This window comes from Zosterops lateralis, assembly GCF_965231275.1.
Source record: "Zosterops lateralis genome assembly, chromosome: 6".
In the NCBI taxonomy this organism is placed as follows: domain Eukaryota; kingdom Metazoa; phylum Chordata; class Aves; order Passeriformes; family Zosteropidae; genus Zosterops; species Zosterops lateralis.
This window is the reverse complement of record NC_139761.1, coordinates 24680198-24697352: the sequence shown is the minus strand read 5'-3', so window position 1 is coordinate 24697352 and position 17155 is coordinate 24680198. Positions and strand designations below refer to the sequence as shown.

The window sequence follows — 17155 nt, the reverse complement described above, 5'->3', positions numbered from 1 at the left end:
TCTAACAGCCACCTCCTACCCCTCTTCCAAGTACCGTTAGAAGTGTGTGGTGTGGCTACTATACCCACATTATACTCTTCTGAGCTATGGTTCCTGGACCAGAGGACCAAAAAAAGAAGTAAAGCTTGTCTACTTGAAGAAAGAAAGCTGCAGCTCACTGTGCTGATTCACCAAAACATCCCTCATAAAACATACTGTTACGATGTTCAACAATGACAATGCTTAATGTAATGAGAGTTGTCTCTGTAGGATATTGTACTGATATGTAACACACAGAAAAATCTTCAACTGCAACAGTACCTCATCCTATCCACTGTTGAACTGGAGGCACTCAGTTCTCTTCCAGGAAGGATGACAAGCACCTTAGAGGTTACTATCACACTGTCGTGCTTCCTGGAGCCAGGACAAGAGCTTAAGGAGCTTTCTCTTTCATCTCTGCTGGTTCACCTCCAGAGAAACATTAGCTAGAGTTGCTCTAACACATATTATTCTGGATAGAAAGATGAGGTCACAGGAAACACCTACCATTCTTCAAAGGCTGTGACAAGTCAATATTGTTCATAACACCTGTCACAGAGACTGACTGATACAAGGACATCAATATGACTGCTGTAAGCAGAGCAAGTTACATAAAACTGCCTCAGTAACAGCTACTTTTCTTCTAAACTGAAAAAATGACAGATAGTAAATAAAAGAACTTGTATAAATAGAAAATGGTTTATTAAAAAAGCCATCAAACAAAACCAACCAAAAAGTCCCAACACAATCTCTCTTCACTGTCTGGCCAAAGCTTTAAGCTGACTTTAAGCTAGCATCCATGCTTCAAAAGTCACGTAAGCATGCATATGGAAGGGAAGTTGGTGCCTTGCTGGCATGCTCCTCAAAAAATCTCACCTGGGATGGTTTTTGAGAATGCATTGTTTGTGAACAGGTTATGAAATTTGAATTCCCACAAGACACTGAAAAAATAAAGAACAGTTGTTTTTATTTACACATATAGGATTTCCATAAACATCTGCCACACAGAAATGCAATTTGCTGCATTTCTAACAGCAGTGAAAACAGTGATAAATACAGAAAAAACCCCACAGGTAAGCATGCATTCTGCAAGGTTTTGGTCATTTTTTCCCCCAAGTCAGTTTATTTCTGAGGAAGTATTTAATTTAATTTCACAAGTCTATGCAAACTACTTACATGAAAAGTATCCAAAACATACTCCTTTTGAATACTTAGTCACCAAGAATTACATGTGAGATGTTGCTTTTGTGTGCAGGTTAAGACTTTTCACATACAAACAATGCTGCAGTCCTCCTTTATAACAGAAGGGAACAGATTATTAGAATGACACTCCTGAAACATTCTTAATTTTAAAGTATTTCATTAATAAGGCTGCTTTTAAACAAGTTACTCTGATAGAAAGCTTTCAAGATCATCCAAAATGAGCTCATATGCATGCTTTGTCTTCATTGCTAGTCATCTCTGATGAATACTACTCAGGTTTATGGTTTAGGTATGTGTAAATCACAATGAGGATTCTGAAAACACTTTTATCGAAGAAGCTGCTCAGCCTCCTTGGACTTGCTTTCTTTTGTTTTCCTCAGTAATGCCTGTTTTATAGCATTGATCTTTTCATCAAGTTCAGCCAGCGAATAGCTCTGCTAAAAGAACAAAATAAAAATCACAATCATTTACATCTTGTAATTGCTAGAGAAGTGGCTTATCACTTGATACTTGAGGTCACTGCATATTGCACTAAGTGACAGAATTGTCTGCAGAATTGTCTGAATCTAGTCTTTGCCTATTTAAAGGAAATGAATGTAAATTTGCAAGAAAGACAGTTCTAATTATGGATCAATATATTCATGCTACTTCTATTAGATGCTTGTTTAGTCTGCTCATAAAAAACCCCTAAGAAATCCTTTCATGTTAAAACACTGACTACCTAGATTTTGCAGAACTTGGATTTACAGCTAAAGGGTTTGTTTCCTACTGCCCACCATCAAGCTTCTCATAAGCTCCTCCTTGCTACTTAAACTGACAATTTTTTTACGTCTTCTTACACAAGCAGGTCATCATCCTTTTTATAAAAACATTTCACCCTATGCGGGACTTTTTTTTTTCCTAAACAAGCCTATTTTCCCAAGTCTCAGATGGCCCATATCCCATTCTAAGCATTCTCCCTAGCCCATCTGTCTCCAAGAGTGATAGCTAGGAGCAGACAAGGTTCCAGCCATGGTACCACCTGCACCAACGATAACTTTTCTCTTGTGGCTTAAGAGGTACATGGTAAATGCATTCCCTTATGTGACAGTGCTATGAAAATGGCAAGTTTTACTGACAGATTAAGATCTGCTATACTGTTGGATCCTTCTGCAATACTTCTGCCAAGCCAGCCATTTCTACTTTTGCATTTTCATAAACCAATAAAGCAAATTGAAAAATAATTTTTAAATCAACAAAAACCACTAAGCCATGGAACAAAACCAGAAGGTATTAATAGAGGGCTGATGAGAATACAGAAATGGCCTGTTAATCTCAGCTTGATTAACAGCATTATAGATTTGTTTAATTCTATCATCCTGGTGAAAACCTAGTATGTATTTTCTTAGAAGACTCATTCCATTGTAACATCCATTAGCTTTCTGTCTCCTTCCCTCTCTCTTTGGCAGCAAGCTATCCAATACTGATGCAGCTACTTCTGAGAACTTACATACTTGCTTCATAGAACTTCTGCTTATTTTCCACTCAAAACATCCTAAACTTAAGAAAAACAAGAGTTAGTAGCACTTACATGGGGAGATTGAACCTTTCTCCTCTTGCCAGAACAGCTCTGAAGAAAAGACAATCAAAACAGACTTAATGTTCCACTGACAGAAAACCACAAATAATTCTGTAACAACATCTTCAAGAGTCTTTAAAGTATAGAAAAAACATTGACTGCCATTCCACAGATTAAAGAAACCTTTTTTATAATTAAGCACTTTGGATCATGAGAAATACTACTGGAGAGAATCAGAAGCTGTTGAAGCTTCTCCACACTTGGCAGTCAACAACTATCAATTTAACTGAAGCTTCCTTCAGACAGAATTGAGCTTTTGAAACTGTCAATATTTTTGTCCCTAAAATTTTCCTATATCCACACGAATATTTATGCAAAACTACAGATAAAATGTGCTAATTACTATGCAACATTACTATTGCCACATCACATTTTTTTCCCCTGTTCCTCATTCTAGAGATCCTAAAGCACTTTCAACAGAAAATTTCAGCTTATGAAAGTGCACATTTAACTTCTGGTTTTCAGCCACTTGAAGGAATAGCCTCACAAATAAAGAACTTTACTGGTCTCCAACACAAATTCAAAAAAAAAAAAAAAAAAAAAAAAAAAAAAAAAAAAAAGTGTACTGTTGCTATTGATTTTTATTAACTGACTCTTCTTTGGCTGGTCTGAGGGGAGAAGATATAAATTAAAATGCAATCAACAGTAAAAGACACATTCTTACTGTTATATGGGGAAAGAGGAGCAAGATAACAGACAAGAAATTTCTACATTCAAATAGTGCCTAATGTAACAACTAATGTTCTCTTTGTCCCAATACCCTTTGGTGAGTGAAGGTTAAGTTGTACTATTCAGAGAGACAGCTCTGCCTGAAAAGCAGAAATAAAGAAAACTAAGTCACAGAATCACATGGAGCAATTTTGAAACAGGTTACTCTCTCATCCTTTTGCAAGTTATTCACATATTGTTAGCAATCAGATCATGTATAGAAGCCCAAATGATTTCAGCTGTTTTAAGCCATTTATGATTTGTATCAAAAATCAAAACTTTAGTCAATTTTCTTGACATAAGAAGCACTTCAGATTTTAAGAAAAGGGGGAGAAATAAAACCTCTCTGACACATTTCTTACAAATTAGTTAAGTTTGGGTGGCAACAATTTTTTCCCCAACAGATACTTCCTTCTTTTGAGTGAGAAATTGGATAAATATGAACTTGATTAGATCGTCCACATGTAATATAACCACACTACACCAAGCTATAGTTGTTTATTAAAATTGTCTGCCCTCCAAGTTTTTCTCTGTACATCAAAGATTCAAGCATGAAAGGCACAAACACATTTAGATATGCCAAAAGAAGGTGAGAAAAATCCTTACTACAGATTGAAAATATTCAGGAGACAGTCCTTCCAGCTCAAGGATTTTATCTTCAAGCTTCTTAATTCTCTGATAAATGTCTCTTGGTACTGGACCACCTAAATGCATCAGTAGTAATGCAAAGAAATCAGAAAAAAGTGCTGGAATAACTTATTTAACTAAAGATTGCAAGTCTGACATCTGAATTCTTCAAGATTAACTATCAACCTGTAGCTGAACAAAATAAATGGATGGGATAATATAAAGGCAAGATAATTAATATGATACAGGGTAAAACCAGATTGATAAGCCAGTGCAGTCAATGAAAGCAGTAAGACAACTTCATGTAGTTGGCTGAAGTATGTCTGTCAAGGTCCCTGAAACAACTAATGATCACTCTTACAATATATTGGTCATACATGAAATGTTGCCACTTCAAAGCTGGCACCAGCATTAGGAGAGAGCAGATAGGATGGCAGACCACACATGAATTCAGCTTTGATGTCTAAGATAGGTTTCTTTCAGCACAATCTCCACCGAGCATCAGAGGTTAGAGGACAAGTACGAGTTGTGCTTGACAAAGAACAGCGTTTGCCTGACCATAGATGGGAGAACACGAGAGGGAAATGTGTGTATTGAATCGAATAACAGAGGTCTGAAAAAATAAATTCCAAAAAATGACCAAACAAACAAAAAAGGCCCAAGCTCACCCAAGAACCACCCTGACAAAAAAAAAAAACCACAACAAAACCCACTCACACCACCAAAATCAACACCAAAAAATCCCCAAATCACACCACAAAACCAGCACCAAAAAAATCCCCCCTCAATCTATCTGCTATTTTCCTCTATACCTACAGCAGCTTGGGCTTGTTTCCCCATGTAAAAATAGAACTGATCTAAGGATCAGCCTTAGCAAGCATCTTATTTGCACTTCATAGTATTCTATAACGAAATAACTATATGAAATAACTGTTTATCACAGGTAAGTACTGGCTATTCCAATTAAAATGATAGTCTGGTTCTGAACTGTATTGACAACCAAGGCCACAGCAAGCTTTTACTTTTTGACACACATTTCCTTTTATTTCTGGGTCTGTTGGACAAGACAGTCCTATTTCACAAACAACCAAAGTGAGCACTAACGTAGGGTTTGGGGTGGTTTTTTTTTTTGGTTTTTTTTTTTTTTTTTTTTTTTTTTGCCATTCATCTATTTTGTCCCTTCAAAGAAACAATTGTGCAGGTAACTTTACTTCTTCAGTTCTGCTCTCTACTCAACACTCAGCACATACTAATTAAATTGGCTAACCTATCACTCCTAATATTGCTTTCTCTAATTGTAAAGGCAAAAGAGCAGTACTAGCATGAAAAGCTGTTCTGAAAAACAGCCAGTGAGTCAAGATTAAGTCTTTCTGTTGCTGGAAGCAAGAACTGGTGGAACAGGTAGCTGAGGCATGTTACCTGCTCAGAGGAGTATTTCTTGCACAGCTGCTGGGGTATGCATCAAGTAATATTGAGATGTTCCCCATGAATGATGATTTGAACAGGAGTTGAGCTGGTGTTGCATGCTTCCATCTTCCTAACCTATACTATAGTTTAGCTGACCATTCCTTCAAACAAAATTTGACCACCTGTTATAGGCACAACCTGGAAACAAGGACCCCTCCTTGGCTACCTCCAATCATTGTCCCTGATTTGCATAAACTCCAAAGCTACACACTGGAACCCTAATGCTGGCCAGCGACTTCCAAATTCTATTTTCATTGCACAAAAGCCAGCTTATTTTTGAGACAGCTATAGAGCTAAGCATCAAGCTCTGACTGCTGCCTCAAGAGTATCTATGCACATCTTACTCTCCTTGCTGCCAGAGAACTTTATTCCACCACACAGTCCCAGGAATCTAGCAATCTAGTCAATGTTCCAAATATTTTTAAGATAATGGATTGGCACCTATACAGTATTCAGAAGACAAAACAATCAAGAGTGTCCACACTGCCATGTGCAGAAATCCACTTTACTAGATGGAGATTGGGCTTCTGTTCTGTTTTGAAAATATTTTTTGAGAAAAATACTAATTCCCCCTTGATAAGCACCTCATTGTGCCTCAGTGCCATATTAAGGAAGACCAGGGATGGGGTGAAGAAAGCAACTACCTAAAAAATATCAGTAACCTGATGGCTATGGCATTTATTTTAGTGAAACGTATGGACTCGTGTTGCAGGCCTAAAGAGAAGTAGTGACAACAAAATTCCCACATTCTGGGGAATAAACTTTACACCTAAATGTATTTCAAGAAACATCCACCTTTAGGAAAAGGTTTCAGGTCATCCTTTGTGTTGATTCTACCACTAGCCCACAAGTTGTCCATGAAGCACCCCTTAGTCCTAAACTCAGTTTTTCCTCTTCAGTGGGTCAAGGAAGGACACTCCAGTGGCTATGGAGAACCCCGATCTCCAGATCTCCATATTGCTTTAAATCCTGTTCTGATGTGACTCTCTCTTATTTGCTACCACATAAAGTGTACATTTACTAACTCAGCATCTCAAATTGGGCATAAAACCCTAAACACTAGATCACTGTACTTGGAGTGAACTAAACCCTTCAGTGGATCTATCCACTTTATTTACAATATCAGTTTTTATAGATTTGCCCAGTTTCACCTCAGTAATGATGACTGTAGCATAAAATGGCACTCCTATGTCAAAATTCAAACATCACACAAACCTGTTTGTAACCGTAAGTGTGCTTCAATGTTCTGCAATCTCTCCTCAACAGCTTGGTTTCCACAATCGTGCATGGGTACACTGGCTTTGTGACTGGGCCCGTGACTTCCTTCAGATCTAGTCTGAGGTCCATATGTATTTACTACCCTAGAAACTAGGTAAAGAGAAAATACATTGCACATATATGCACATGAAACAGAAAGCACATCTAACTAAAATAATCAAAACACTGAAGTATGAAAACCTGTGGTAAATCAGTTTTGCAGAAGTCTTGCTTATGAAGGGTCCCACACATATTAAGATCAAAAGTTCAAGTAAAAGCATTTTCTTATTTTTTCTCATGAGTAACTAAACCTAACAAAACCCCTGGATTTTATATACACAAAGCAAAAGAATTACTCATACATTGATGTAGAATGGCAGTGTAAAGAATTTGTCATCAGCTGCTGATAAACAGCAGAAACCTTGATATCTATGTCAACAGTTGTACATGTGAGCTTTTGTGAATGCAAAGAAGAGGCCAGACCTAGTATTACAGGAGGCATCATAAATACATGAAGATGAGGGGAGGTACACAACTAGAAGAACCAATACAAGCCTCAGCAAGGAAGTTCAGTTCTGATTTTTGTCATTTGGGTAAAAGCTTTAGTGACTCTTTAGATGCATCTGGGACTATCTTTTACCCATGTCTTCATCCAAAGATTTTGCTCACTTCTTGTTAAGTAAGAATAATTTCTTAAGTTCTCCTCACAGAACTACTGCAGTGTGCTGCAGATTTAAAGACTATACTGGCAGCTCCAGATGCCGAAACGCATACACCATCCTACTCAATACTTCATGAAGGCCACATGCTACACTCTGGCTTTCATTTATGTTGGTTTTATTTCCAGTTCCTTTCTAACTGTTTTTCACATGAACTGTTCCTTGAAGTGCAAACTTCCCTTTTTCTCGTATTATGCTGCCATCCAACCAACAAAAAAACACTCAGTTCAAAACAGTGACTATTGAAAGCAGTTCTTTGTAAGATTCTAAAATCAAACTCATTTCCCCATTTCCTTCTTAGCTCACCATACCTTTCAAAACTTATTATTGTGCTATTAGTATTATTCTGAATTATAGAATTCAAAATAATTAACTGTTTTCTAGGACCAATATCAAGTGGATAACTGAATATTACCACTCTCAAAAATGCAAAAGAGGGTTACTTTCACTCTCATTTTGGGTATTTTGTTTGTTTTTATAGAAAGGCAACTTGCATACATCTAGAGAGCAGCAGATGAACAAACAATATTTTACACACGACTTCTGTTGGACATTATTTCTGTATTATTTATTTCCTTCCAAAAAATAGTGCAGTGATAAACGCATTCCCTAGCTTGTCACTTTTTATAAATCTACGTTTTAGAACTTCCACTGTCCCAAAATTATATTGTATTTCAATACACTTACACCAACTAATGACAAATAGAACACAATTCTACTTCATCTCAATTCCTTATTGATGGCCACTTTAGAAGAAAAACCAAGTATTGTCCTCCTTTATCTTTTCCACATTTCCTTTCCGACAATGAAATCAGGCTATTTTGTTTTGGTCTTTGGTACCTAACCATTAATTTAGTGAAGCAGTTAAGAGGTTTAAAACCTTGAAGAAATAAATTAAGATGTAAAAGTATTCACTAGATTAGAAAATCAGTAAGTTAAGTTCGCGTTTTTGAGCGTTCTTTAAAAAGTTTTGATACCAAAAACTTATCAGTGCTGTTATATCTGGATACGTAAATGGGTATTAAAAGAGTTGCTTACCCTTTATATGACTTTTAAATCCAGGATAGGGTGTAAAAATTGCATCTGTTCTGGCACAGCTATTTTCTAAATAAACAATGATAAAACAAGTGAGGTCCAAATTATGTATTTATAATTGAAAATATTCTAACTCATATCAGCTTTAATGCTTTAAACAAATCTAATTAAAATGCTTCAAACAATAAAAAAACTCACTTAGTTCATTCTATAAACACTTGCCCATTAATAGCTTCACACACTTGCATAGATCTACTGCTTTTAACTGGGTAAGTCACTCATAGAAATGCATGCACACATGTATATAGAAGTTTAGTGGATCAGGAACAAATTTATTTAGTTCTTACTTTTCACTGCATTTCTCTGTAACTTACTTCCTTCTTCCTGTACAGAAGCCTTTTTTTCTGCTTACCATTGTTATTCTGGTTTTATTCCTTTTCTGAAACTCTCCTATTTTTCAACTGATCTAATTTACTCAACAGCTTTATTTCCTAAACCTTTCTGCATTTATTCTGATCAATGTGACTCCTTTAATTTGCTAAACCATAAAAACCTATAGTATGGACCACCTTAATTTATTCTAATGTTTATATTTTAATCTCTGTTCATTACACCAAAGCCTTACACATATTTTATTATGCCTGAACAATAAGACAGGTCTTATTATCAATTCTTCTGTACATAATTAACAATTTTGGGAAACAGTATTTCACTATCTAACATATTCTACTAAACTTTAGATGTTCTTTGCATTCCAACTAACATTCAAGCAGTTAAACTCTCTAAGAAGCTTACTGAACAATAAGCTTTGATCTCTAAGAGCTTAAGTACCTCATAGAGACAATGCACATGTGGGTTCACAGGTACTTAGAAAATATCTCCATACTACTTATGTAGTTTTATTTATATAAAACTGTCTTAACTTCAAAGATGCATTTGGCTACAGTTACTGATCCTGTAAATGGGATCCAGTCTGCCACATGGATTTAAGATTGGTTACAGATACAGCCAATTGTACTACGATGTGAGCAATGTTAAAAAGAAAAAGTCATTTCAAGTAGCTAGTAATTCAAATTCATTGTAAAAAAATACTTCTTTTTAATTTAAATAGCATTAAATTAACTTCAATTTGAATAGTCAATTCACAAGACATTTCTGAATTGCAATTCCATTTACTTTGGAAGAACATCTAGTTAGAACACTGGGAACAATAGCTACAAAATCATCTGACCTAAGATAGCAGTTCTTAAAATTAACACAATAGATAAAATCTTTCTGTATGGGATGCATTAAACACTGTCATCCAGTGACTACTCAATTAATTTTTCAATCTGACACCTGCAGTGCACATGCAAGTTCTAAATTTTAAAACATAATTATTCTTTTAAAAGAAGTTTCATTTTAAATATAGATTAGTGCTTTTGAAAAATATAAAAAAATCAAAAAACCAAACAACAAACAAACAAACAACCCCCCCCCAAACCCCTCAACAAACAAACAAAAATACCCAAACAAACCCCCCACAACTTAAATTGCTATGAAGATAAAAGTCTGGCCAGCCAGTTACCTTGATTACAATCAATAACATTGCAAAATTCCCTGACATTATTTTCATTGATCTCGGCTTGTTTCCTCTCGATGAAGGCTGATATCCGCCTGTCAATCTGCAGGTAATAAACATGATAGCATATATCTATTTCATTCTTTAAATTTAAAATTTAGAAAACTCTTTCATTTTTCTGGTTTTAAACTCACATAAATCACTTACTTCTGCTTTTCCAGCTTTTATTTGGACCACTTCTGGATCAAAATTAAAATGAGCACCCTTCAGATCTCTCAAGTCATAAGTTCCATATTTTTCTTCAGTCTGACTGTTGCCATCATAAACATCTAAACTTGTTTGGCTTTCTGTTTTACCTGCAGGTTCAACATGGCCTATATTTTCCTCTTTCATCAATGACTGGAGTTTTTCTAAAAGAGGCTGAACAAAGAAAACAGTGCATTAGAGGTAAAAAACCAGAAGTCCAAAAATCCCAAAGCCAAGAAGACAAGTACTATTACACTTTCCAAACAAGACCAATGGAAATAATTTTGGGAGTTACAACATCTTCCTCTGAGGAAACACAGTAATAAGATTAAAAAGAAGTTTCAAATCAGTGCACACCACGATTCTGACCTTTCTGACCTGTGTCTTTTAGAGGTTTGTAGAGGAAAACTCCCAAATTTCTGTGAAAATCTGCCCATACTCCCATGTTACTAGCTAAATCAAAGCTTCAATCGCTAGCATCAATGCCACTTAATTAACGTGTCATTCAAATGCCTACTCAGAACAGTAAGGCTTAGTATTTTTCCTCCTTAACATGAAATCCAGTGCTCTTACACTGTAAAGGCTTTACTTTATCACATCAGCACTACATTCTCCACTTGAAACTGTAGCTGCCCGAGTGAATGAGAGAACACAGACATGAAATACATAGGCATTATCATGAACACATGCTTTGCTTGACACGGTTTATTATCTACTTAGGTCATGAAATTAAATGAGAAAAGGCACTGACATTTGTGGCAGGAAAAAATGCTTATTTTACTGCAGGAACTCTTATGTACGATATAGCATCAAAAACCTCACTACATATATATGTCCTTGTTTCTTTTTAATTTCTATCAGTTTCATCTAGTCTGAATTTCACTGCTTATTTTCTCTCTATAAATTATTTTAGTTTTTTTAAAGACAACATGATTTTTAGCTGTAACATTTTCTGAAATGCAATCAAATTTCTACTTGGAGCATTTTTACATGTTGGATGCAAATTTTATTTGCTTTTATCTTGCATATTTTCTCTTTCTGCTCATCACACCAAAGATCTGGTGGATGTCTGGAAAACAAAGTGTCTTTCTTTTACCCACAAATGACAAAATACCAAAACTTCCATTTTCATCTTCTCAGTACTATGCATCTTAAATAATTAATTGGCTAGCGGAAGCAAAATAGTAGTACTCAAATCCCATCTTCTACATATGAACGATCAAAGTCAAAACACTGCTCAGTTACCAGCTTACAAACCAGCTTACAAACTGCTCACCCTCCCTTGCCATGCAATTAAATTACTTTTGGCAGTGTTGGAAAGTTTCAAATAGTTAAAAGAAATGACAGTAATGGTGACTGGCTACTTGGCAGGATGAGACATTAATGTCAAAGAAATTACTCTTTAAAAAAAAAAAAAAAAAAACAACCTACGCTGAAAATATATTTAATTGCAGTAAGACACTCCAGGATGTGTCATGCTGGGATAATGCCACTTCTTGAACCACTGAAAGCACTCTATGAGCCTCAAAACTCACCCAACGCATGGAATCATTATCATAGCATGACACACACCTGCCGTGTCTTATTGCTTAATTATAACCCACCATAGATGGAAATGTATCACATTTACAATGCAAGTCTAGAAATCAATGAGGCTGCATTTATTCAGCCTGCTCACCTACAGTGGCTATTCCCACCACTAATCTGAAAAATCTGTAAATGTGAGAACCTATGGAGCATAGTGGAATCTCAAGCATTTAACACTTTTACATTCCGTTTTTGTTGAACACAGCAATGTAAGATCAAAATTACTGGAATTTTACAGCTGAGATTACTTTCAGTTGTTGACCACTTCTGTCAAGTCAAATGTGTCCCATAAATATTTACCTGTAAACATAAAATATGCTGCTGAAGTGCACTAAAGAGCAAGGCTGGCTGAAGTGCTGATGTGCTCTGAAGCTTGCTCCAATCGATTACAACTTTCACAATATCCTCTCCGAGATTAAGCTTCAACAAGGCAAAACAAACACAGTAAAAAATTACATTATCTGTATTAACATCAAAAAGGTATACAAGACCTCTACAAGACAACAATTATGCTCAGTCTCATATAGACCCATCCCAATTTTAGACAAGAACATTGGAAAGATTTGGTATTAATTATAGTCCAAGCAGCTATCATATTCCAAGTAAGCCAGTATTTTTAGAATTTATTCTAAACCTAAAAATTCCTTACTAACTCATCATACTTCCATTGTATTAATTCAGTCCTTGGGTTTCTTTTATTAATTCTTGTATGAAAGTGTACTGTTCATGTTAATCACTCATACCATCTTTTATTTAATGGATACGAGAACCACCAGTATGATGAAACATGACCCAGGATAGCACCTCCTGTAAGTTCATGTATTTTATTCCAAGAATGCAAGACTATCCATGCCTGCATGACCCACGTCTTCATGTAAGACCATGGCACATTCTTGAATTTTTACTTGCTGCTAATCCAAAGGAAGCTTTATATTTTTGCTGGCTTTGCATTAACCACCACAATATTAAAAATAAGTGCATAAAAATAGATATATTTTTAATATCTTAAAGTTTAACAAACTCAGCATCACTATTAAACCTGTTTTCAAGTCACACTATTTTCCTGTATATGCATTTGTATTGAAATGAAAAATCCCCACAGCCTATTCTCACTGCCAAGGAACTGCAATACAACAATAAAGAAAAACACACATAATGAATTTGAAGTATTATTTAAAAGACCTATGTATCTTCTATGAGCTAAAAATACACTTTCTAATACAAAGATGATTGTCAATAAACTCCAGTGAGCTAACACACTTTCACACCCAACTGTGCCCTTCTTGTTATACTAAAGCTCTTCTCAAGATCTTAAAGAGATGATCACTTTCATTTCCTAAAGGCAAGTAGGTTGTTCTCCAACCAAACACCCTGCAAGTGATATTCCAAATTCTAAATACAAATAAAATTCTTGTCTAGAATCAGGAGGACCTACAGGTACTCTGCTTGCAGCACTGAATTCCCAATTTATATGCATATTTGTACATCTATTCCTCACTTCTTCCATTAAAAAAAAAAAAAAAAAGTGGATGTGGAAGCAGCAAAAGGTAACTCAGGAAGATGACAAAAGTGACCTTTAACTCATGGTCTAAAGACATTTAACTTCTAACAGTATCAAATATTATAAACAAGAACACAGAATGCATAAGCACTCGTGTCCTGAAGCTACCACAAACTGCATGAGGAAACATGACAACTGGACACAAGGAAGGCAAAGCTATGGATGATAAGCTGTCCCATGTTAGTTTCAAATCCCAGCAATAACATAATTTTGTAAAGAACTATAAACCTGAACCTTCCTTCTTTAGTCAAAGATCAACCTTGCTAAATTCAGGGTTAGCTCCCAAATTACACAGCAAAGGAAACAGCCTGACTAGATAATGTATTTTAGATAACTTTCACACAAATGGTTATCCCTGTTTAATACTTAAGTACACAGGATGTATGAAAATTAATGTTCTAGGGTATACTAATCTCAAACAAGTTTCAAAATCAAGAATGTATTCAGAATTCAGTAGGAATAAAATTTACTTTAGGAATTAAGCCACTGTGCATATGACCCTCTGAAGCACATATTTCTGCCCAAAGTTTTTAGAGTAACATCTCTTATTTGCTGTATTAGAGTCTACTGACAGGGTAAAAAAGGTGTAGATTAACTCATCTACATGAAACAAAATAGAAGTGCTACTGCAATTTCCTAATAAGCATCCTTTTTCAAAAAAGAATAAGATGATATGTGCCTTCATACCATAATGGACAACTCCTGCCCAGAACTCCAGCAACAGAACTTCTAACTTAGAATAATTTAGAGGCTGGTCATATTTTTAACTCACAGAGACTGCTTTTACATAAAAGAATAAACCCCTCCTGCATCAACAAAAGTTTCTAGTACAATAGAGTAAGCTCTCAGTCTTTCACATCCTACTACTTATTAGAACTGCGACAAACAGATTTATAAATTCAGTGTTTTGATAACTTCAAAGCCTTTGTCTGACGTACAAGTCCACAGCCTATTCAATTTACAGGATCATAAGTAATTTCAGCCTTTTGAAATTTGTTTTATGAAAACACTGGTTATCACTTCAATCTTAAAGAACTTTTCAGGATCAGATATATTGGTTTTAAGAGCTGTTATTCTCAGATACCCTCCTGGTCACGTACTGCCGCTGGTTGCTCCAGTAAAAAAAATCCTGTGCCAGAAATCTTCCTGCTTACAGCCCAATTTACTAGTATAAATTCAACTTAAAACTGCTATAATGAACCACAAACTGTAACTGCTAACAATATGGCACATGCTCAGTCAGCTCTATAAAAGGGAAATGGGGAATCAGTAGTTTCACTCAAAAATGCAAGACAGTCTGCCAGAACCATAAGGGGGTAAAACACAGCAGTTAAATCTGTCAGAACTCAAGCACTGGCAGACAAGTGTGTAACTCAGCAACTGGAAAGGATCATAACTGAGCAATTAAAAGGACTGTCACAGCTAAGATGGAGCAACCAGATCCTTATCCAACTAGTGCACTAGACAGTAAAATGTTGTCATGGAAAGAAGACACTCCAAACATTGAAGAAGACAATTATACTCTGCACCACAGCTACTCTACTGACGGGATGTAGCAACTCTAAACAGTTCTCTCACAATTGTCTGTGCACACCCAGTTATTTTTAAAAATCACCAGGGCCTTTCCAGTGGCATGCTAATTGCAGAGCCAGCTTTGGAGAACAAGTAAGCTGCTGAAATCAAGAGAGAAAAATAAGAGGTTTTAATGTAGGTTTAGAAACAATTCAATTGTGAGGAATACACTAGTTAAAAGCTTAGGAAACTTTCCCCTTAGTCTCCTCTCTGTCCTTCATAAATACAAGAGTTCCAACTTTCTTGGATGTGTTTTAACACTGTAGTGTTAGAGACACAATACATGGTGTTGTCCTCAGACCCAGATAAACTGACAGACACCAGCTCTTCATTAATCACATTCAGAATCTTCACCAGGAAGATTATGGGGCCTTTAAACCTCAATAGATAGTTTCCACGGCTCAGTAATTCTGTGTCAGCTGTGTCTGAACATCACGCTGTTTAGTGCTATACTCCTGTTCAAAACCCAAAATAATTTTTAATAATTTCAGAGATAGGAAAACTGAGACTCTTAAGTAAGTGCCTAAATTATCAAGCCCTTAATTTTGGTTGCCTTTTGTTTGAAAACATAGACAACTGTTAGCATACCTGGAGGTAAGAAGCAAATGTAATAGAGTTCTACACAGAGGAGAGGTGAGACACTCTAAAAAAATAATTTAATTTCAGCCAGCAGCTACTCCTAATCTGCCTCTGCATCTAAGAGCCCGTTTCTGTACCAAACGTACTTTAAGTTACACTAGCTCCTGCAGATATTGCTCAGCATCTGGCCCCAAACCTTCAAACTGCTAACTCTTGAAGTAAGAGTGTGCTTCTACTGCCTTCACAGAACTACATAAATGTTTCCACAGTGGAAAATTAATCTGTAAATGACATATAGCAATAATTAAGTTATTACTAAACCCTTCTCCTGATAAGGGCCTTCCACCACTGCTGTCACATCTGTTATACATGTCACAGACATTACCAAACATAAAGCAGGTGTTTCAAATTTACCATAGAGCGGAGCACCTTCAAAAATTCTGACCCTCAGATACGCTGTTTCACAGCACGTTATTACCAAGGCAGGGCTAACTGCAAGCTCCTGATTATTTTGATTTAATGCACTGTAAGCTTTCAGCAGCTTTTCAATTCAGAATGATTAATTAAGATACAGCAATTAGGCAAAATGTACTTTCCCACGGAAGAGCTCATCCGCCAAACTACAAAGTGCCAGGCGACGTCCCGTCTCTGCGGGGCAAAGGCACGGTGGCGGTGCGGGAGAGAAGCAGCAGCAGCCGCAGACCCGGGGCTGCCCCGGCCGGAGGGACAGGGGGAGGCAGCCCTGGCAACGCCGCCCCGGCCCTGGCAGATGCCAGGCGGGCGCGAACGACCTCCCGAAGGAAGGCAGCTCCCTTATTTGTGGCACACTTATGTCCTCTCCAGCGCCGTGCTCTATCGCTGGAGCCCACAAGGGCCCCGCAGGCCGGGGAGAAGCAGAAGCCAGCCCTGCGCGGGGCCCCGAAGAGAGGTGATGTGAAGCGGGCGCGGTGCTCAGCCCAGCTCCGCCCAGGACCTCTCCCTCCGCCCGCCCCTCACTCACCTGCCCCGCCAGCCCGGCCAGACAGCGCAGGGCGCTGCTCGCTACCTCAGAGGCCGCAGGGTCGCCCTCCGCAGCGCCGGGCGGGAGCGGGCCAGGCGCCACCGCCGCCGCCATGACGCCGGCCCGGGCCGCGTCCGCGCCGTCGCCCCGCGATGACGAACGCCCGGGGCCGGCCCCGCCCCGCGCGCTGATGGACAGGCGCGGCAGCCAATGGCCGAGGGGCGCGCTCCCGCCGCCGCTGCGGGGGCGCGCTCCGGGCCGGCCTCGCGCCCCGTCCGGCCGGGCTGTGCCCGCGCCCCGGCCGCGCCTGCCTGGGGCTGCCTGTGGCTGCCCGGGGCCGTCTGGGGCTGCTGGGGCTGCCCGGGGCCGTCTGGGGCTGCTGGGGCCTGCCCAGGGC

The 17155-nt window shown here is 37.8% G+C and overlaps 1 protein-coding gene across 2 annotated transcripts; it reads right to left on the bottom strand.

Annotated features, from left to right (window-relative positions):
- Positions 1–697: 697 nt before the first annotated feature.
- MBIP (MAP3K12 binding inhibitory protein 1) lies at positions 698–16872 on the bottom strand (the record flags this gene model as incomplete). 2 transcript variants are annotated; one of them, XM_083862759.1, is made up of 9 exons in its annotated part: positions 698–1655; positions 2792–2830; positions 4154–4251; positions 6857–7009; positions 8656–8721; positions 10220–10316; positions 10421–10633; positions 12347–12466; positions 16759–16872. In XM_083862759.1, the coding sequence occupies 9 exons, from the start codon at positions 16870–16872 to the stop codon at positions 1548–1550; spliced, it is 1008 nt and encodes a 335-aa protein (XP_083718885.1). In that variant the 3' UTR covers positions 698–1547. The 2 variants fall into 2 exon arrangements, with proteins under 2 accessions (XP_083718885.1, XP_083718884.1); XM_083862758.1 differs by having other exon boundaries at positions 699–1658.
- Positions 16873–17155: the final 283 nt, after the last annotated feature.